General features: G+C 44.5%; 2 protein-coding genes across 2 annotated transcripts; both read right to left on the bottom strand.

Moving 5' to 3' along the window:
- Window positions 1-268: 268 nt before the first annotated feature.
- Window positions 269-4,165, bottom strand: LOC120545792 (sperm acrosome membrane-associated protein 3-like). Its single transcript, XM_039780377.1, is given in 3 exon segments — window positions 269-444; window positions 3,353-3,645; window positions 3,831-4,165. Coding segments are annotated over 3 exon segments (543 nt in total). The 5' UTR covers window positions 3,944-4,165; the 3' UTR covers window positions 269-307.
- A 12,540-nt stretch (window positions 4,166-16,705) lies between these two features.
- LOC120545791 (lysozyme C-like) lies at window positions 16,706-19,642 on the bottom strand. Its single transcript, XM_039780376.1, has 4 exons — window positions 19,339-19,642; window positions 17,697-17,855; window positions 17,110-17,188; window positions 16,706-17,023 (listed from the first exon to the last, which is right to left on the bottom strand). The coding sequence occupies exons 1-4, from the start codon at window positions 19,640-19,642 to the stop codon at window positions 16,957-16,959; spliced, it is 609 nt and encodes a 202-aa protein (XP_039636310.1). The 3' UTR covers window positions 16,706-16,956.
- Window positions 19,643-23,451: the final 3,809 nt, after the last annotated feature.

Raw genomic sequence — 23,451 nt, 5'->3', positions numbered from 1 at the left:
ATATATATATATTTTTTTTTTTAATTTTTTTTTGAGTGCACTTTACAGTTTGCCTCTCATTCACCTTTCCTCGAGATAGACAACAACCACCACCACGACGACGGCGATAGGTGTAAACTGAGCCCTGGGTATCCTGCTCTGCCTTTGAGAAAATGAAAGCTCAGATGGGCCGATCTGGAATCTTCTCCTTATGAGGTCATAAGGAGCAAGGTTACCTCCCCTTTCTCTGGGAGAGAGAGAGAGAGAGATTGCCCCCCCCTCTCCTCATCAATAGCATTTAAAGCTACAGACACAGAAATGGCACATCCTAATCTGGCGTGACGCCATTGTTACACCACCAGTAGCTGTTGATCTGGAAGATGCCGTAGTTAGTGGATCCGTCTCCGTTGTTGCGGTTGATGGCTGCGGTGTTGTAACTCGACTCCCACTTGCTCAGACAAACCCCTGCAGAGGTAACAAACCAGACCCCCTTATTAAAGATCAACATTAGGCAGTGAAACCCACAGACGTCCCCTGTCTGAAAGGTCAACGTTAGGCATCGAAACAAGCCAACTCCATGACAACTCGTCCGATACTAAAGATTATGAGATGTGGTTGACACCTTATGATTATCATCTTATCTGATGTTGTGTACTGTCCCAAACCCAGTGTTGTATAAAGTACTAGAAAGCAATACTTGAGTAAAAGTACAAGTATCGTACTAGAAAAAGACTTCGGTAGAAGTGAAAGTTACCTTTTAGAATATTACTTAAGTAAAAGTCTTAAAGTATCTGATATATACTGTACTTAAGTATCAAAAGTAATTTTCTGATATTTAATGTACTTAAGTATCAAAAGTAAAAGTAAAAGTTGTTTTTTTTAAAAGCAAGCGGTTAGAACTTTTATTGTGACTTTCTTATAGTAAAGCATAAAGCATATTCAGGGTTCCCATATCTTCTTAATCTCACTCATCAAATCAAAATCACATTCTTTTCTAGGACTTTTCAGACACAATTCTCTTAAGTTCAAAGAACAAACAGCATATTTTTAGAGGTGACATCAATGTACAGAAACATTTCTTGCAACACAGGTGTATGACGTTATCTTCACCACTACCCTGTTCAGCGAGTTCACCACTATCGTCGGGGTGGTCGCAGGGCTCAACATAAAAAAAATCCAGTAGGGGCCAGTAGATCAGAGTTTTGCTGGCCCCTTCTACATTTTTACTGGCCCTGAAAGAAATATCATAGGTGTGATAGGAAAAGGACAAAAAAGCAGGAAAATATACGCTGCACCTATGCTTTAGAAAATGGTTCTAACCCAGCTAGCCACTGCCACTGGATGTTGTGCCATTAGCAGCAAAGCTAGACCAGGGGTCATCAACTACATTCAAATAAAGAAAATAAAATTATACCTAATACGCATCATCTTGTCATCTTGATATTTTCACTTTCTTACTAAATTAATGCTATATTTTTTACATTAGTAAGCAAACCCCTAAAAACATGGAAAATCCATAATGATAACTAGATAGGCTACTTAACTAGAAAATGATCTCAGATTAGTCCTGTATGCCTAATTTGAAATAAGACGATTCTGTTGCTAAATAATACAACCGGCAACATCGTCAACAATGAAGAACGCGTCATTCATGTGCATATTAAGTAGCCACGTGTATTTGTTTTGGTCTTAAAATACATCCATAGGTTTACCGCTCCAGCGAGAGGATGGCTCGTTTAGAAATCAGCTACGTTTACAATAGTTTGTCCAAAGTTCAAGATTGGTTGCAAATTAAGACAAACAGTTAGACTACAAACTACATCTTTCATTTTAGCTCGTTTGTAAAGTCGCTGTTTGCAGAGTAGAGCTGTGTTTGCACAGCGCAGTGGACGAGAGTGGACAGCGCAGACTGAGATATGGTTTCTACGTGTTTCTGCCTGTAGAACAGGTACGTGGGTTATTGATAAGTATTGACTCTTTAATCATGGAGGTTTTATTGTAGGCTACCTACTTACAGTAACGAGTGTAGCGTTCATCTGCGCCATCGGCGGTAAATAATCCTCGGTAACGTTTCCAGTCAGTACATGTGCTGCGTGAAGTAAGGCACACACCAGTGACTGTGGCTGCAACCAGCCCGACATACGTTTTTACTGGCCCCGGGCCATCGGGCCATTGCTTATGTCGAGCCTGGTGGTCTACGATAACGGGAGGTCCTCCAGTAGGTGCTCCAGTAGGTGCTCATGCTTCCATGGCGGTTTCAGTTGTGCGTCCTCCTCCTCCTTTAGCAACAAACAAGCGCTGAAATAGAGCGCGCGGTGTGCGGAGCGTGCGTAATGCAATCTAGGAGCAGTGATTCGCCAAACGTCCCTTATTGCAGTCGCACACATTTCTTCTAATTTTATTTTTTAGTAACGAGTAACGAAGATGCTTAGTGGAAATATAACGGAGTAAAAGTATACATTTTATCTAGGAAATGTAATGGAGTAAAAGTGAAAGTTGACATAAATTTAAATAGCGACGTAAAGTACAGATACGTGAAATTTCTACTTAAGTACAGTAACGAAGTATTTGTACTCCGTTACATTACAACACTGCCCAAACCGGTCTCTTGAGAATGAGACCCTGTGTCTCAATGAGATTACCTTTTATAAAAAAGGTTAAATAAAATAAAATCTACCTACTCTATCTTGTATCTCTATCAAGTAAAACATTTACAGAGGCCCCATGTACAGAGGCTTAGTCCTTGCTGCAGCAGCTACTGGATAAAGTCCAACCTGCGACCCTTTGTTGCATGTCATTCCCCCTCTCTACCCCCTTTTAATGTCTAACATTTCCTATGAAAAAAGGCATAAAAAATGCCCCAAAAAACTAAACTAAAGCTTGAGGTGTGCAATCCCTCACCATGACTATCAACTACATTATTGTTGCATGGTGATGGGTGAGCGTTCGATGAAAAGACTGAGACGACTCTTATTTCTGTACATTAAAAATGAAGCTACTGGCAGCAGCTGGCTAACTTAGCTTAGCACAAGTTCTAACACGTATCATGTTTAATCCATACAAAAAACAAGTAAGGACAACATGATAACATCTTATGAGATAACATAATGCAGCAAAAGTAACTTCTAATTGGATGTTTACTCTGATCGATTAAACAATTTAAGCAAGAGTCTGCTAATGAATTTCCTTACTGCATCAAAATGAATGGAAAGCAATGGCTTACTTTAAAGGTGGAAAAAAATACATTAATATTTCTAATCTTACAATACATTGTTCGGTACAGCAAGCTTTTCAAATTTATGACATTTAGTGAGTAGGATGGTATGGTCATAATAAAGATGCATGTAAATGAGTAATATTTTCTGCTCCAGACAGTATCTGCAGGCTCATACTCAGTCAGCCAGGCTTATGCCGCGGTAGCCGTCCATCCCATAATTCTTCAGCACTCGGGCCCATTCACAGCGTGAGTAAACCCTGGCGTTGGCCACAGCCACGAAGAGCAGAAACACAAGACACCTCATGATGGACTCTCTACTGGAACGAATGGTTCCACAGCTGCTGCTAAATGTCCTTTTATAGTCTCTCAGCTCAGCTGACACCCCTGTGGCTTCTTTATTCAAACACGTACTCCTGGTTTTCTTTGAATTTTGTCCAATTCCAACAAACCTGTTGAAAGAGGTGGAAATTCCATTTAATTTCAACTTTGAGCAGCTGTTTGTTTGCAAGCAGAGTGTTATCAGTGTGATGAGAAAGACCAAAGTCAAGGACAATGTGAAGCTCTGGCACAAATTCAACGGCAAAGGAAAATTAAACAGCCGCCGTTATAAAATGAAAACAAGGTCTGTCCTCACCAGCATTTTAGCACCATTTCAGAACAAATCTCCGTCCATACTGACACGCCTGAAAAGGCATACCACAGACCAGAGCATGTAAGCGGAGTGGTGAGATTCCGCTCCTTGCTCATAGAGCTGTTCTTCGTCTTCGCTCCCCCGCTCAAAGCCTCAACATCGCATCGCGCTCAACTCAGATTAAAAAAAAGCGTGTTGAAAAATGAGACTGGCTCGCCTACCTGCAGGACCATCTGTTGGAGCTGAGCCACGTTCACCTGGAGCCATTGCTGCACGGCAAATTTGAAAACGCAGATTTAACAAGTTCAAATTAACACTCCATCAGGGTTTATATGTGAACCACTGTAAAAGTTAGGGATGAGAGAGTACAGCATTATCTGTATCTGTATCTGTACTCGGACTGGGCGGGGCCTAACCCGGAAGTGGACAGGATTTAACCCGGAAGTGGGTCGGGTTGTCTTGAAATGGGCGGGGCTTTAACCGGTATGTTATTTTAAGCATGCAATTGATATGGGTTGTTGAGAAATTGTTATATTTATTGTTGATTAGAAAACTATTTATATGACAGCATCAGCATTGAGCTTCAGATCAATGGTTTTGATCACGATAACAAACAAACTATATACAGAACAAGTAAAATGTAATGAAGAAGAGTTCTCATACTCAACATAACTTTATTTTTTTAACTTAAAATTTTTTTATGATCAGTGTGATATTTTTTTATTTCCACACCAGGTTGCCTGTGTGTGTGTGTGTGTGTGTGTGTGTGTGTGTGTGTGTGTGTGTGTGTGTGTGAGAGTGAGTGAGTAAGAGAGAGAAAGAGGGGGGCGGGGGGGACTGTGTTCTACGTATCAAATAGAAAAAATATAAAACTCCGATGACCGGCAAAGAGAGGGAGAGAGAGTGTGTGTGTGTGTGTGTGTGTGTGTGTGTGTGTGTGTAGCTAATTAATTTTGTAATATAGTTTTATACCACTACTTCCTTTTATTTTTCCTCACATTCTACAAAGCACCACGTCTGAACAAACCCCACGTTTACCAAAACTCTACTGGTTAATAAGTAAGTACTACAAACCGAAGTAAAAAACAAACCTGAAGAAACCATAAATGTAACGGAAAAGACCCGCGAACCTGAGTGACTGAGGGAGGGACAGACAGACAGACAGAGTGAGAGAGAGCTGTTCTCTTCTCAGTGTTCTGTGTGTGAGTGAGCAGAGCGAGTGTGTAGGGGAGGGGCTCTGTGTGACTAGCCTGTCACAGAACGCAGACACAGTCAGCTACCCAATGAGGATTTTTATTCAATCCGAGCACAGATATTGACTCGTATTATATCCGTGCTTTATCCGTACCGGATACTCGTTTCAGCCGAGTATCCGGCTCAACTCTAGTAAAAGTGTTAAATTAACACTGTTGAAGGTGTTAAAAACTATAATACTGTGACAGTGGTATCTAAAAAACTCATAGTGTAATATATTAACACCCATGGGCCCACCACCTGTGGGAGGAACCGCTGGGGTCGGGTGCGCTGCCAAATGGGTGGCAGTGAAGGTCAGGGGCCTCGACGGACCAGACCGGGGCAGCAGACGCTGGCTCTGGGGACGTGGAACGTCACCTCTCTGTGGGGGAAGGAGCCGGAACTGGTGCGGGAGGTGGAGCGCTACCGGTTAGATCTGGTGGGGCTTACCTCTACGCACAGTCTCGGTTCTGGAACCATACTCCTGGATAGGGGTTGGAGTCTTTTCTTCTCCGGAGTTGCCCAGGGTGTGAGGCGCCGGGCGGGTGTGGGGATACTCACAAGCCCCCGGCTGAGTGTCGCTACGTTGGAGTTTACCCCGGTGGACGAGAGGGTCGCCTCGCTACGCCTGCGGGTTGTGGGGGGGGAAACTCTGACTGTTGTTTGTGCATATGCACCAAACAAGAGTTCGGAGTATTCAGCCTTCTTGGAGACCTTGACGGGAGTCCTGCATGGGGTTCCAGTGGGGGACTCCATTGTTCTGCTGGGGGACTTCAACGCGCACGTGGGCAATGATGGAGACACATGGATAGGCGTGATTGGGAGGAACGGCCTCCCTGATCTAAACCAGAGTGGTTGTTTGTTGTTGGACTTCTGTGCTAGTCATGGATTGTCTATAACAAACACCATGTTAGTGAACAACAACTACTGAGGCCGTATGTTTTGAACACTTGCGGTGAAGAGAGGGGTGGAGCTGTCAACTGATCACCATCTGGTGGTGACTTGGGTCAGGGGTGGGGAAGACTCTGGACAGACCTGGTAAGCCCAAAGGGGTAGTGCGGGTAAACGTCTGGAGGAGGCCCTGTCCGACAGACTTTCAACTCACACCTCGGGAGCGTTTTTTCCGTTGCATCCCTGTGGAGGCTGGGGGCATTGAACCCGAAAGTGGACAATGTTTAAAGTTTCCATTGCTGAAGCTGCGCGCGAGGAGCTGTGGTCTTAGGGTCTTAGGTGCCTCAAGGGGCGGTAACCCACAAACACCATGGTGGTCCCGGTGGTCAGGGAAGCCGTCCGACTGAAGAAGGAGTCTTCCGGGATATGTTCACGCAGAGGACTCGGAGGCAGTTGCAGGGTACGGGAGGCCGAGCGCTGCAGCCTCTGCCGTGAAAGAGGCAAAGCAGCGGGTGTGGGAGAAGTTTGGAGAAGACATGGAGAAGGACTTTCGGTCGGCACCAAGGTGCTTCTGGAAAACTGTTCGTCACTTGAGGAGGGGGAAGCGGGGAACCATCCAAGCTGTGTACAGTAAGGATGGGACACTGTTGACCTTAACGGAGGAGGTAATAGGGCGGTGGAAGCAGCACTTTGAGGAACTCCTGAATCCGACTAATACGCCCTCTATGTTAGAGGCAGAGCTGGAGGATGATGGGGGATGTCACTGATGTAGTCAAACAACTCCACAGTGGCAAAGCCCCTGGGATTGATGAGATCCGTCCAGAAATGCTCAAGGCTCTGGGTGTGGAGGGGCTGTCCTGGTTGACACGCCTCTTCAACATTGTGTGGAAGTCTGGGACAGTGCCAAAGGAGTGGCAGACTGGGGTGGTGGTTCCCCTTTTTAAAAAGGGGGACCAGAGGGTGTGTGCCAATTACAGGGGCATCACACTTCTCAGCCTCCCTAGTAAAGTCTACTCCAAGGTGCTGGAAAGGAGGGTTCGGCTGATAGTCGAACCTCGGTTGAAGATGAACAATGCGGATTCCGTCCTGGTCGTGGAACAACAGACCAGCTCTTCACTCTCACAAGGATCCTGGAGGGAGCCTGGGAGTATGCCCAACCAGTCTACATGTGTTTTGTGGATCTGGAAAAGGCGTATGACCGGGTCCCCCGGGAGATACTGTGGGAGATGCTGCGGGAGTATGGGGTGAGGGGGTCTCTTCTCAGGGCCATCCAATCTCTGTATGACCAAAGTGAGAGTTGTGACCGGGTTCTCGGCAGTAAGTCGGACTCGTTTCAGGTGAGGGTTGGCCTCCGCCAGGGCTGCGCTTTGTCACCGATCCTGTTTGTAAGGATCTCAGGATATCAAGGCGTAGTCGTGGTGGGGAGGGGTTGCAGTTCGGTGGGCTGGGGATCTCATCGTTGCTCTTTGCAGATGATGTGGTCCTGATGGCATCATCGGCCTGTGACCTTCAGCACTCACTGGATCAGTTCGCAGCCACGTGTGAAGCAGTTGGGATGAGGATCAGCACCTCTAAATCTGAGGCCATGGTTCTCAGCAGGAAACCGATGGAGTGCCTGCTCCAGGTAGGGAATGAGTCCTTACCCCAAGTGAAGGAGTTCAAGTACCTTGGCGTTTTGTTCGCGAGTGAGGGGACAATGGAGCGGGAGATTGGTCTGAGAATTGGCGCAGCGGGTGCGGTATTACATTCAATTTTTCGCACCGTTGTGACGAAAAGAGAGCTGAGCCAGAAGGAAAAGCTCTCAATCTACCGGTCAGTTTTCGTTCCTACCCTCACCTATGGTCATGAAGGCTCGGTCATGACCCGAAAGAACGAGATCCAGGGTACAAGTGGCCGAAATGGGTTTCCTCAGGAGGGTGGCTGGCGTCTCCCTTAGAGATAGGGTGAGAAGCTCAGTCATCCGTGAGGAGCTCGGAGTAGAGCCGCTGCTCCTTCGCATCGAAAGGAGCCAGTTGAGGTGGTTCGGGCATCTTGTAAGGATGCCCCCTGGGCGCCTCCCTAGGGAGGTGTTCCAGGCACATCCAGCTGAGAGGAGGCCTCGGGGAAGACCCAGGACTAGGTGGAGGGATTATATCTCCAACCTGGCCTTGGAACGCCTCGGGATCCCCCAGTCGGAGCTGGTTAATGTTGCTCGGGAAAGGGAAGTTTGGGGTCCCCTGCTGGAGCTGCTCCCCACGCGACCCGACACCGGATAAGCGGACGAAGATGGATGGATGGATGTTAACACCACAATGGAGGATAAGAACACTAGGTTGGTGTTCAAAGTGCACTCATTATTGACACTCATGGAGTAACTGGTCAGCACTGTGCCAGTGATCAGATAACACTTGACAGTGTCAACCTATACTCAACTAGTGTTGTTATTATTATTTAAGAGTTAAAATGCAGGGGCGCAACTACCCAGTGTCAGAGGGGTATGCACCAACAGTTTTGGTGCCCCCCCCCCCCCAAAAAAAACAAACAAATAAGTGTGCCGGACATCATCATGTATGGGCTTTAAATAATAAAGGTTTATTTTAAAGTATATAAGCCACTGTAGGCCTGCCATAAATATGGTGTGTGTGTATGTGTGTATATATATATATATATATATACACACACACACACACACACACACACACACACACAGGCTCGACATTAACGGTTGCCCTTGGCAACCAAATTGTGACAAGTGGCAACCTAATCATCACCCCTGGTTGCCCCTGTGGCAACCACATTATTGTAGCCCACTTTTTTCTTGTACTGTATTTTCATTACAATAAATAAATCATCATTGATGGCATTCGAGCATATGCGTTAAATGCCATGGGTGCCCAGATAGCTCAGTCGGTAGAACGGGCGTCCATATATAGAGGTTTACTCCTCGACGCAGCGGGCCGGGGTTCGACTCCGACCTGCGGCATGTGATTCCCCCTCTCTCTCCCCTTTCATGTCTTCAGCTGTCTTGTCAAATGAAGGCCTAAAAATTCCCAAATTTAAAAATGTCACACATCCTCCACCTTGTTTTCCAATTCTGTCACATCTAACCGAACTGTAACCTGGTAGGACAAAATCCAAATGTGGTCTCAAACAAGATTCTTGTATACACACATCAGGCCTAACTTCCATATCTGTTACAACCTTCTTGAACTCTTGTCCATTTGCAATCAAACTTCTGGCATTCCAGTGTAGCATGTGAAATACCATAACAAGGCTAGTCACCTTGAGACACTCCATAATTAGTCAGGTTCAACATCCCATGAATCAGTTAAGCTGTAACTTCCGTGATCCCCAGTATCTCTATGGCTACCTCTACAATTGTCTTGATTCTATTACTTTTTTTCTTTTGCTGTATTGCCACATTTACAGTCTTGCAGATGAAACCAACAAAGTCGGTGTTACCCACAATCAGCGTATCTTCATTAATCTCCTTCAGCCACAGATTTATTTCTGATTCCCTCTGACTTGACGGTGGAGATAAAACCTCAGACATTTGGCTATTCACAGACTCTTCTGCTCTAGTTACTACTTGTGAAGCACCGGGTCTGCACAGTTCACTTTCCTTGATTCCTTGTTCACCTGCATCAGCATAAGAAACCTGATTAGTCAATATATATTTCAGTACCTCTCTAGCTTGTCTTTGAACAGAGCATCCTCCAAAAGCAGCGCTATGTTCACCACCACAATTGCAGCATTTTACTTTTATATCCTGATCACATTTACCATATTCATGGTCACCTCCACATCTAGCACATCGTTGTTTTCCTTTACATTATCCAGCATTGTGTCCCATTCTTTGACACTTGAAACATCTAAACGGCGCTGGGATAAACACATTCTTACGCTTTGGCATAACTTTTTCAAATTCAAGTACTACGGATAAGCTATCAGTTTTCACCCCTTTTCTTTGTGTGCAGTCTCGTGGCTTTCACCACCTGCCCTCCTTTCACTTCCTAAATGATCTCCTCCATTGTCATTGCCAAAGGTACATCAGAAATAACACCTCTAAGCTTTGCTGCATTCCCTGGGATATGAGCACTGATCCGTTCATCATTAAGAGTTTCTGCCCTGAGAAACGTATCTCTTTGCTGGCGGTCTGTAGCAAAGACCAACAGCCTCCTATTACTCAAATATTTGGCAAACTTGATCTTACCCATTTCTTTCTGAATTGCTTTCGTTAGTTTCAGCGGGTGAAAATTGCCCCCCTTCTTTTTGTAACGTTATCACTTTCCATTCAGTGTGTTCATCCTCCTTTCTCACATTCATCATTGCAGACTTCACTTTTTTTGGACACGTCGCCCACCTCCACATCACAGTTTGAACTTCCAGAACTATCGCACCTACGCTTCCTCTTATTATTTACATCCTGCCATGTCATACTATCACTATCTCCATCCGTACTTTTACCCATGATTATTACAGTCACGGTACAGTTGTTGCTCGCCAAAATCGACAAAAAACTCTCAGCACTTTTTCGTCGTGGAGCTCCTTGTTTTCGGAGTCCACCTTCCTGTTGTGTCCCAACAAGACACCAAGGAAACACAGAGACTAAAAACCCAGGGTAACGAGCAAACAAGGGACAGGTGATACAACAGGTGAAACACATCGGGGGGGGGGGCAGACCAATCAAACAGGCGGGAAAACACAAGACAGGAAGTAAAACAAGACAAGACTAGGGAGGAAAACAGAGACTTTAAAATAAAACAGGAAACACTAACAACGGAAACTCACAACCGTGACAAAAATGCGAAACAACAGCTCTAAGTTTGGCTTTCTTAATTGAAAGAAACATTTGCGGGTCAGTGATTTGATATGATGATCAAAATACATGTTATTATCAAATATAACACCAAGATTTCTCAGTTTGGACTCACACCCAACTCTTAAAATAAGGACGTTCGGTTAGGAGCCTTTCTCGTTCTTATTGACGTTAAGTCTCCTTTAGCGTCTCATGTAAACGTGCTTGGTCGCCACTATTGCCGTCCCTTTTGACGCGCTTGGTCGGGACGGTTGGGTTTAGGAAAGGGTCGTGGGTGGGCGTACGGTTCTGTGACACGCGGGAGGAAAGAAAAAAGCGACTCTATAAAGCAACTCCAGCAAGCGAGGGAGGAAGCCTCACATGCCGGGAGACGGCCACGGGTGAAGCGCGACAATAACGGAATCGCGGAGGTTGGGTTTAGGAGAAAAACAACGGGGAAAGGACGCCTCAAATGCCGGGAAACACACGCCGGAGACAGGGAAACAAAACGCCACACGCGGGGAAACAAAACGGCACACCCGGGACACGAACACGAGTCTCCTGAGTGAAAGTCCGGTGTTTTACCAACTGCGGCTCTTCCCAGTACGTTACACAAATACGCCGAAGGGTGCCTTTTTCGTCGCATCAGACGCTGAAGGCCACTGAGCAAACGTACTTATTTTACGAGTTCGGAATGAGAACGGGTTGGTATATCTGTTAGGCTAACATGTTGTGTGAGCATTTGTGATTAGGTTCCTTTTGCTATTCAATGCCAGATGTTTCAAATGGCTATCTAAATATAATCTGTTAAATTGATGTGTTTAGAATCACTGTATAGTATGTAACTGGGGCAGTTGATGCAGTGTATTTTGTGTTCAGATGAGAATGTGCTGAGGGACATTTTAGTTTTGTTACTGTACTTAGTTTTGCAAAGCATCTGTTAATGTTGGCAGCCATTAGGCTTGTAGAAACTACAGTGCAATTTATATTGTCTTCATATTGTCTTTTTTTTTTTTCATTAAAATATGTGGCAACACATTCATCCTTCTGTCGTCAATCTGCAACTGCTACACTAACACTTTGTCAGTCTCATCCGGGTTAAAAGAGACATATAGCTGGATGTCATCTGCATATAAGTGATAATATCTCCAAATTGGCTAATTATATGTCATAGGGGAAGCATATACAATAAAATAAATAAAATCCGACCTAACACAGAACCCTGAGCACCCACAGGAAAGGGCAGCAGTTTCTGAACAATAGGGACCAAGTGACACAGAAAAACTTCTATCTGAAAGATAAGAGGTGAACCAATCCAGGGCGCTCCCTAAGATACCAACCCAGTGCTTAAGTCTATCAAGCAAGATGTTATGATCCACTGTATCAAAAGCTGTGCTTAGGTCCAGCAGCATAAAAACCAAACATTCACCCATGTCAGAAGACATTAATAAATCATCAATCTAAGAAATGTGGTTTCGGTTTAGTGTTTCTGACGGAAGCCAGATTGAAATTTGTCTAAAATGTTGTGTGTATTCAAGACAGCAGTGAGTTGTTTAGCAACAACTTTTTCTAAAATTTTGGAATTAAAAGGCATCTTGGAAATGGGCCTATAATTTGTGGGAATTGATGTATCCAGGTTGGTTTTCTTTAGTAGTGACTGAACAACTGCATGTTGAAAATACGAAGGGACACAACGAGATTGCAGAGAGCTGTTGAGTATAGAGAGAACCCAAGTACTCACAGACCCAAGAACATTTTTAAAAAAGGAAGTTGGTATAATATCTACTGGGCTCGTGGAAGATTTCATACTGCTAACCAGATCAGTGAGTTCTTGTAGCGAAATCAGAGCAAAATAGTTTGAAGATTGGAGGCCGGATTGAGTGAACCGAATAGGGAGTAGAAGAGGGGATAATGCCATTTCTGACATAACTAAATTCATTTACAAAGAAATAGAGAAAGTCACTGCAGTCCTTATTTGAAGATACCGACACTTCAGTAGGAGGAGGATTGACAGTATTGTTGATGGTTTCAAAACGTTACGTTTACTGGAAGAAATGAGGTTAGCAAAGTAAGATGTCCTCACCTCCCTAACCATGTTGTTGTATTCAGTCAAAAGGTCTTTGTAATACAGACGGTCAACATGAAGCTTGGAGGATTTCCACTGTCGTTCCGCCCTCCGACATGTACGCCGGAAACAGCGAATATCGTCATTTAGCCATGGGGATGAGTTAATGGAGGAAACGCATCACATTTTACTTGGAGCCACTTTATCCAAAATTGATAAGCAATATGTGTTGAATGAGTGGACCAGACAATTAATATCAGATTGAGAGGGCAGCACTGCGCTTTGGTCAAAAGCTGCAGAAAACTTCTGAGCTGAGAAGCGATTTAAAATGCGAGAACGAGAATGTTTACTGGGCAGTAAATCTAAAGGAAAAGGCAGGTTGAACAAAATGCAGTCATGGTCAGTAATATGCAGCTCATCAGAGCAAACAGAGTCAAGATTAAGACCAAGAGTAAAAACAAGGTCCAAAGTATGACCCCTGACATGTGTGGGACCAGACACATAAATAAAATTAAAATTAAAAGAAAATCAGCAGCATAAGTGCAAGACATGTCATTGACTTGAATATTAAAATCTTTGACCATTACCACTTTATCCAACCTAATAATAAATGATAAAAATCACTGAATTCAGTTTGAACCAGGAGGTCGGTAGATAAAAAAATACAATAAAATGGACTAAAACTACTAAAACTTTGGTCACCTGCAGCTCAAATGAGGAAAAAAAACCCAATGGGTACTGTCAGACTTTAAAACTGTTTTATACACAACCACAAGCCCTCCACCCCGACCTGAGGACCTGGGAGTCCTGGTGAAACAACAGTCTGGTGGACAAAGTTCAATTAGCGGGCTGTATTACAAGTTTCTCTGCCAAATCTCCATCAGGAACAAGAAATCAAGGCATTTATCAATAAATAAGTCATTCAGAATAAAAGACTTGTTAGTGATGGAACAAGCATTTATCAGTGCCATCCTGAGAGGCACAGACCCACTGCAAGGCACAGCAGAGGCCCAGGCCAGGGGACGCAGATACCTGGAAACTGATCCCCCTGAACGTTTCACTGGGGGGGCCGCCTAACTGTTAAAATAGTCTGTATAGGAGAATAGAGCAGAGAATTTGTAATTACCAATGCTGGGCTGTAGGGGGGGTTAACACTATTAACGTTGTCCTGAGAGAAAGAGGTGGTAGTGAAAGAAGACTCTGCGGAGGGTGTGTGTGGTGTAAATAGTGAATCACATGGGGCGGACTATACTTCGTGCTGTATGTTACATGCTAGCATTGAGCTACCCAGCTTGTTTGGGTGGACACCATCGTTCCTGTGAAAGGAGGTGAGGTTCCAAAACAGGTTCAAATTGTCAATGAATCTGAAGTTATGGGCACAGCAGGTGGACTGGAGCCAGGTGTTTAGGCTGAGTAGTCGGCTGAAGGGCTCTGCGCCGCGGGAGACCGTTGGCAGGGGACCACTGATAAACCCGCAGCGCTCTAAAAGGCTAAAAAGGTAGATAAAATCCTTCTTTGTCAGCTCAGATTCCTGACGTGCCATGTCGTACTTGCCCACATGGACTATCACCCGAGCTATGGAGGAGAGAGACTGCAGTAGACCGGGCAGTTTGTCCAGGAGGACTGGGACTGTTGCTCCCGGAAAACAACGTGTTATGGCATTGAAAAAGCTTATGTTCCTGGTAATGCTATCGCCCACTGTCAGAGTTGTGGGGGGCGAAACGGGGACGAGGAAAGTGAGAGCCGGATGGCTCCTGGCAGGAAGGTGTACGGACTAAACTGCATGACAGGAGAGTTTTGTGAGCCAGCTACAGGGTGGACTACCTGCAAGGTCTGGTCGAGGAAGCCCCCCAGAGTGATGAAGCACGGCCTCTTTAAAGGTCCCATGGCATGAACATGTCACTTTATGAGGTTTTTTAACATTAATATGAGTTCCCCCAGCCTGTCTATGGTCCCCCAGTGCCTAGAAATGGTGATAGGTGTAAACCGAGCCCTGGGTATCCTGCTCTGCCTTTGAGAAAACGAAAGCTCAGATGAGCCGTTTTGGAATCTGCTTGTTATGAGGTCATAACAAGCAAGGTTACCTCCCCTTTCTCTGCTTTGCCCGCCCAGAGAATTTGGCCAACCCATGAGAGAGAGACATCATGGCTTTCAAATGAGAAAAGTGGCAGTTGGTCAAGGCCACACCCCCACCATCCACCTTGCCACTCCCACTCTCCTCCTCAATAGCTTCAGACACAGAAATGGCACATCCTAAGGAAAGCTCATTGTGGGACTGGCTCTAGTGGCTGTAGTTCTGCACCAATGCTGAATTTCGGGAAAGAGACTTCAGATACAGTATTAGGGGACCACTAAGGTCTATATAAAAGCATCCAAAGAGCACCATGTCATGGGACCTTTAAGAATCCTGCACCGAGCGGCGGAGGTCGAGGTCACGGTGGGAGGCCGCCGAGCTGACTTTCCACTGGGTCCGTCAGCATTTTCCGCTACCAGCGGAGGGTGGCCTACAGGTTTGACAGGCGTTGTGGATGAAACCTTGTCTGGTCGTTAAGGAGGTGCAGAGTCACCAACAAACAATAATGTAATCTGAAAACTGGTTTAAAAAACAATGCATCTGATCTCAGCTGGTATTCTGTCTGTAATGGAGTGTAAATAAACATTAGTTTTAGCAATCGTAAAATACACTTCATTCAAAGTCGACAGAAACAAAGTCGTCTTTTCACTTTTCCAACCATCACAACTCTAGTTTTGGTTGAAATAAACACATTGTTTTCGATTTACATGTGAAAATAGTTTTTTTTAAATGGAGTCTGGTGGGTTTAGCGCTAGCGACCTCAGAGCTGTTTCTGGTTAAACAGGTCTTAAAGAGGTTTTTAAAAATATCTATCTCTGTAGAGATCCTTTCCATAATGAATTGAATTAATTACAATAATACTATGAGCCTTTCAGTGGCAAAAAATTATTTATGATGTACATTTTCCCCATAGGGTTACATTGCAGCCCGGTCTGGGGTCCAGGTTGAAGTTACCCTTTAACAGCTGTGAGACAGCTCAGACTGACTACTTTCAGTATTACCATTATTAATGTACATCATTTTTCTGCTCACTGTTTGGTTTACATATTCATTGTTAACATATATTTCCAAACCTTTTTTAGATTGGTGTATTTTTTCGGTTACACTTTACTTGAAGGTATCTACATAAGAGTGACATGACACTGTCATGAATGTGTCATTAACATGATAAAGAAGTCATAAACATTTATGACATAACACTTCATTTAGTAAGTGTCATTCGGTTTTTGTCATGACAAGTTATGGTTAGAGTTAGGGTTAGGGTTCATGTGTCATGACTGTGTCGTGTTCATGACAATGTCATGTCACTTTTATGTAGATACCTTACAAGTAAACAGTTATAGTTTTTTCTGTTTACTCGCCATTGAGCTTGATTTAAAAACATAAGTAAAGTTTTATTATCTTAAAGCTGAACACTAGAATTGTTTCACAATGGCCTTGTTGGTCCTCATACAAAAGCATTTTTGTATTCTCATTCTAAATCTCTGACTTTTTTCTGTGAGGTTAGGGTTAGGATTAACCCTAACTCTTAACTAAATAGCTTGTGTTGGCCTGAGGAGGGAGGTGCGCGTTTCTGTGTGATCAATGCGAGGCTTCTAAATAAAGCCACCTTAAATTAAATTAATTAAATTAAACCCAAGACTAAAAAAAGTTTAACAGACTTTCAAATTGCGCTAAGAACTACAGAGAGGTGCCATGTCAAAATATGGAAATAAAACTCCTAAAATTGTACATAAAAACAACAACAAAGAAACCCTTTTTGGGCCCTTTGCAAATTGGCAAGATGTTGAACTGGTGAACAGAATATAAGTGATGCATTAAGTTTATTTTAGCTTTTTATTGTTTCATTAGTTGCTTTTGATAACATAATTCAACTCAAAACACTTGTTTTCACTGATTAGATAGTAGTTACATCATGTATAAGTAGGAACTTAATACATTTAAGTAAAGTTTTGAATTGTCTTGTTTTAAAAGAGACTTCCGTAGCTTCAGTAACTGTGATTTACTCCTGTCGGATCAAACATACCAATAGAAATTATTCCATCCTATGCAGCTGAAGATGGGAGAATATTCTGGTTCCATTAGTTGATTAAAGGCCACATCCTGCCACGTAGGAGCTCAGGTTGCGGTTCTTGCAGTGATTGCGCCAGGCCACCCTGAAACCAGACAGAGTGACATCACCCATCTCTCCACATGTGAAGGTTTGTGAACACATAACAGTCACATCATCATCAGATCTTACCAGGCTCCGATGCCATTGGGATCCCTAACGACACGCTTGGCACAATTGATTGCCACTCCGACATTGTCGGTCAGAAGCTCTGTGAAAAAATTAAATCTGGATTTGAACAGTAATTTAAAAAGTGGACATTAATGTGGAAGTACAGCATGTGGTACACAGTGAGTGAACAATAGAGCCTCTCAAAATCTCAGTAATATTAGCTTCACTTGGTAAGTGAACTTCATTTATAAATTTCTTTTTACAAGTTTTTTTTGTGTGCACTTTACAATTTGCCTCTCATCCACCTATCGACACAAGTCCTTTCCTCGAGCTAGACAACAATCTCCACTTAAATGATGGGGAAGTAGTGTAGTGAGAAGTGAAGTCTACATACTTCACTTCTCACGTGAGACCTGAAACAATCCCTCCTAATCCTAGTGGAATTTACAACCTTGCACACCCAATAACGTCTGGCTACCATGCATGGCATTAACCTAACCATCGTAAAGAATTAGGTGGCGACATGAACATAAACATGGCAACTAATAGAATAGGAGGAAAATGTCCCTGTGTAGTTAAGATTTTGGGTGTGGTTGTTCATCACTGACCGCTACAATTAATGTTGCATGCGTTCGATGTGCGGCCGCGGCCGTTGTTACACCACCAGCGGCTGTTGATCTGGAAGATGCCGTAGTCAGTGGATCCGTCGGTGTTGCGGTTGATGGCTGCGGTGTTGTAATTTGACTCCCACTTGCTCAGACAAACCCCTGCAGAAGTAACAAACCAGACCCCCTTATTAAAGATCAACATTGGGCAGTGAAACCCACAGACGTCCCCTGTCTGAAAGGTCAACATTGGGCATCGAAACAAGCCAACTCCATGACAACTCGTCCGCTACTAAAGATTATGAGATGTGGTTGAAACCTTATGATTATCATCTTATCTGATGTTGTGTATTGTCCAAAATAGGTCTCTCTTGAGAATGAGACCCTGTGTCTCAATGAGATTACCTTTATTTATTTTTTTATGATACATTTTTTTATTTTTTTTTATTTTTAACATACAACATACAGAACAAATAAATGCACTTGAACAAGAACCAAAAACCCTCTCCCACCCCCCATCCTCTGCCGTCTCGAGACAAAAAACTAAAATCACACCTTGCCTAGTCGCTCTCCGCTAATTCTTGTGGTGTTGTGGTCATTAGGACTGATACCTGTGCTGCTGTGTTTTTCCATAGGTCTATAGTCGACCTGACTTTGTTAATCCTTGCTGTAGAAAGCTCAAGCATAACTATGTCCAGGAAGTACGCAAACCACTGTTTTATACAAAGCAAGTGGGGGGCAGCGCTGAGCTATCATTTTCTTGGTTGCGGTTGAGCTGGCTAGCAAAGTTTTCTTCTGTCTCCCAAGCGGGCGTAATTTAGAGTCGTTATTAAGTAACAAAACAATCAGGTCAGAACGTGCCTATAGGGAGTAGGAATGACTTGAGAGACGTATCTCATCTGAGGAGTCCAATATGTCCTCTGGCATATGTTGAAGTGGATCTGCTGGTGATTTGGGTTCTTGGAACAGTGGGAAATGTTGTCCCAAACTGTCGCCCAATTAATTACGTTCCCCTCAGGGCTCAGCTCTCACTCCCATTTCTTTACTATTGGGAGTTCTCCTACGGATACTTGCATCAGTTTAGCATAAATCCTGGACACTAATCCTCTCACAGGAGAATCAACAAGCCATTTAACGATTGGGTGCATCTCAAGACTGTTCCCCCATGGCACTCCATAACATGTTAGGGCTGATCTTCAGCAAAGATAAAGGAAGAAAGATGTCCTAGGAACCTCAAAGCTAGATCTCAGGTCTTCAAAACTTAACATACCTTCCTCATTGAATAGCTGGTCTAAAGTATAAATATGAGATTACCTTTATAAAAAGGTTACATAAAATATAATCTACCTACTCTATCTTGTTCCAAGCTAAAGTAAAACTTTTACACTCAATTAGCAGATTTTCAGATTAGCATTTTTGAATGGAAAGTAATGGCTTACTTTAAAGGTGGAAAAAAATACATTGAAATTTCTAACCTTATACAATACATTGTTCGGTACAGCAACCTTTTCAAATTTATGGCATACATAGAAAAGTATACATGACAGTTAGTGAGTAGGATGGTATGGTCATAATAAAGATGCATGTAAATGAGTAATATTTTCTGCTCCAGACAGTATCTGCAGACGGACAGGCTCATACTCACACTCAGCCAGGCTTATGCCGCGGTAGCCGTCCATCCCATAATTCTTCAGCACTCGGGCCCATTCACAGCGTGAGTAAACCCTGGCGTTGGCCACAGCCACGAAGAGCAGAAACACAAGACACCTCATGATGGACTCTCTACTGGAACGAATGGTTCCACAGCTGCTGCTAAATGTCCTTTTATAGTCTCTCAGCTCAGCTGACACCCCTGTGGCTGCTTTATTCAAACACGTACTCCTGGTTTTCTTTGAATTTCGTCCAATTCCAACAAACCTGTTGAAAGAGGCTGAAATTCCACCTTCCATTTAAACTTTGAGCAGCTGTTTGTTTTCAAGCGGAGTGTTATCAGTGTGATAAGAAAGACCAAAGTCAAGGACAAGGTGAAGCTCTGGCAGAAATTCAACGGCAAAGGAAAATTAAACAGCCACCGTTATAAAATGAAAACAAGGTCTGTCCTCACCAGCGTTTTAGCACCATTTCAGAACAAATCTCCGTCCATACTGACACGCCTGAAAAGGCATACCACAGACCAGAGCATGTAAGCAGAGTGGTGTGGTGAGATTCCGCTCCTTGCTCATAGAGCTGTTTTCGTCTTTGCTCCCCCGCTCAAAGCCTCAACATCGCATCGCGCTCAACTCAGATAAAAAAAAACGTGTTGAAAAATGACACTGGCTCGCCTACCTGCAGGACCATCTGTTGGAGCTGAGCCACGTTCATCTGAAGCCATTGCTGGTATCCCTCCTCACAAACTCCAGATACCTCTGGAGTTAATACGTGGCAACAAGCAGAGGTGAATACCTGGAAAAAGAGGGTCTAGAGGAGGGATGAGGAGAAGGGACAGCCGACTACCTCTACCTGCCGTCACCCTGTCAAACTTTAGATCCCTACGAAACCAGGCTGACAAGCTGTCCACACTCATGAGGTTGGTCTCAGAAACAAGTCTCTACAGTTTTACAAAGACATGGCTTTTCAAAGATGTAGATGGGTCCTAAAGGTTGTTCGGACCAGAAAGTAATTCTGTTGCTGCCAAAGTACAGTTCACAACTCAATAAAAGAGTTTAAAAATCCACTCAGGTTTGGAATGAATATACTTTTAACAATTCAATTTTATTTATAGTATCAAATCATAACAACAGTTATCAAGCATTTAGTGCCACAGTGGCGAGGAAAAACTTCCTATTAGGCAGAAACCTTGAGTGGTGGCGAAATACTTCCTTTTAGGCAGAAACCTCGGACAGACCCAGGCCCTTGGTGGGCAGATTAGAAATTATAGTTGTTTGCAGTTCAGGGCATTGCAGGGTGTAGCAGGGTGTCGAGCAGGACCACGGCGGCAGCTGCAATCATGATTAAGGTGTCACACCAATCCAAGGAAAACTGCGAAGCGAGTAAACATAAGGACTCCAGACAATAAGCTCCCTGTACCTAAGTTAGTAACAAGCATTACAGAAACATTAATGCACACAGATGGAAAGAGAGAGGATCTCAGTGTGTCAAACCTGAGCCAGCTCTATAAGGCTTGGTGTATGAATCCGATGACTATGAAGCGGAGCAGAAGCAGACAAGACATTGAGGGGGGAAATTTCATTATGGGCATTGTGGGAATGATTTTAATTTACTGGCCAATATAGTAACCTCCTATATCTCATTCTGTGAGGACATTGTTATTCCTACTAAACAAATCGCACTACATCCAAACAAAGAGTGGGTCACCATGGACATGAACATATGCCTGGTTCAGAAAAAAAGGCTCTTTTAGAAGGTGACGCTCTCAGGTTGACGGAACTACAGAAGGGCATTCAGAAAGAATGCAGTAATAAGGAGGCATGGCAGGGGTTAAACATCATGATGGGGAGAGCCCCCAAACCTACAGTGATTACCTTTTTGAAGAGCAGCTCAATAGCTTCTTCAGCCGATTCAACAACTGCAGCCCACCAACCAGCTGGACCCTCACCAGTCCATCCCACCAGGTTCTCATCATAGATAGCTGGTGGCCCCTGTCCTGAGCCGAGTAAACCCACACAAAGCTCCTTGCCCTGACAGGCTCAGAGGCAGTGTGCTTAAAGACTGCTCCACTCAGCTAATGCTGACCTTACACCAAATTATTTTTAAAGCGATTCCACTGTCACAGACTATTTTCCAATATCAGAATGAAATCATGAGTCTTGCTAGAGTTGGGGCGTGCTCCCATCGTCTCAATTGTTTGGTGTAATGTCGCCATAAAACTTAGTCAGAGTCAGTGGTTTTCCCGTCTGGACGTTTCAACAAAATCAAACGGGTTTCATATTATCGTAAGTTTTAAGTCTTCTTAATGAAGTCAAATCACGTGAACATTGTCAACAACCAATGGGTGCGCTCAGTCCAGCACCAACAGGAAGCAGCAAACGGCTAGAGCCAGTGTTGTTTATGGTTGCTATGGCTCCACGCTAGGCTAAGCGCTCAAGAGAGAAAGTTGCCCATTTCTCCCTTCTGAAGCGTGTCGTACAACAGGAACTTTGCCGGGGGATAAACACGAACCTCCGGGTCCTGCCATCATTCGTCTTCCTCTAAGTTCCGTTAACGCTAGCGGTAGCAATGTAGCTTGGTTACATTTTTCAAGACAAATCTAGTTGTAGTCTTGCAATTTGTGAGCCTGCAAGATCTCCAGTCTTTACATATTATGACAGTCTTTAATGTTAGATGTGAGATGATTTTCTTTAGCTGTGAGATGGTGTCAGACTTTAGTCTCTTCAAAGTCTCCTAGTGTATGGTAGGCATAAGTGGGGTCTTTACCAAGCTCTTTCAGAGTCTTCTGGATTTAAGCGGAAAGAATCCACCATCATCCCTTCCATCCATCCATCTTTGTCCACTTATCCGGTGTCGGGTCGCGGGGGGAGCAGCTCCAGCAGGGGACCCCAAACTTCCCTTTCCCGAGCCACATTAACCAGCTCCGACTGGGGGATCCCGAGGTGTTCCCAGGCCAGGTTGGAGATATAATCCCTCCACCTAGTCCTGCGTCTTCCCCGAGGCCTCCTCCCAGCTGGATGTGCCTGGAACACCTCCCTAGGGAGCCGCCCAGTGGGCATCCTTCCCAGATCCCCAAACCACCTCAACTGGCTCCTTTCGATGCGAAGGAGCAGCGGCTCTACTCCGAGCTCCTCACGGATGACTGAGCTTCGCACCCTATCTCTAAGGGACGCCAGCCACCCTCCTGAGGAAAACCATTTCGGCCGCTTGTACCCTGGATCTCGTTCTTTCGTTCATGACCCAGCCTTCATGACCATAGAACGAAAACTAACCGGTAGATCAAGAGCTTTGCCTTCTGGCTCAGCTCTCTTTTCGTCACAACAGTGTGATAAATTGAATGTAATACTGCACCCGCTGGGCCGATTCTCCGACCAATCTCCCGCTCCATTGTCCCCTCACTCGCAAACAAAAACCCAAGGTACTTGAACTCACTTGGGGTAAGGACTCATTCCGTACCTGGAGTAGGCACTCCATCAGTTTCCATCTGAGAACCGTGGCCTCAGATTTAGAGGTGCTGATCCTCATCCCAGCCACTTCACACTCGGCTGCGAACCGATCCAGTGAATCCAAGGTCACAGGCCGATGATGCCATCAGGACCACATCATCTGCAAAGAGCAGCGATGAGATCCCCAGTCCACCGAACTACAACCCCTCCCCACCCCGACTCCGCCTTGATATCCTGCCCATAAATATTACAAACAGGATTGGTGACAAAGCACAGCCCTGGCGGAGGCCAAGCCTCACCTAAAACGAGTCCGACTTACTGCCGCGAACCTGGACACAGCTCTCACTTTGGTCGTACAGAGATTGGATGGCCCTGAGAAGAGACCCCCCTCACCCCATACTCCCACAGCACCTCCCACAGTATCTCCCGGGGAACCCGGTCATACGCCTTCTCCAAATCCACGAAACACACGTAGCCCGGATGGGCATACTCCCAGGCTCCCTCCAGGATCCTTGCGAGAGTGAAGATCTGGTCCATTGTTCCACGACCAGGACGGAATCCACATTGTTCCTCTTCAATATGAGGTTTGACTATCGGCCAAACCCTCCTTTCCAGCACCTTGGAGTAGACTTTACTAGGGAGGCTGAGAAGTGTGATGCCCCTGT

The sequence above is a fragment of the Perca fluviatilis genome, chromosome 17 (genome assembly GCF_010015445.1).
Source record: "Perca fluviatilis chromosome 17, GENO_Pfluv_1.0, whole genome shotgun sequence".
NCBI classification, from domain to species: Eukaryota; Metazoa; Chordata; class Actinopteri; order Perciformes; family Percidae; genus Perca; species Perca fluviatilis.
This window is presented reverse-complemented; position numbering and strand designations above follow the sequence as displayed.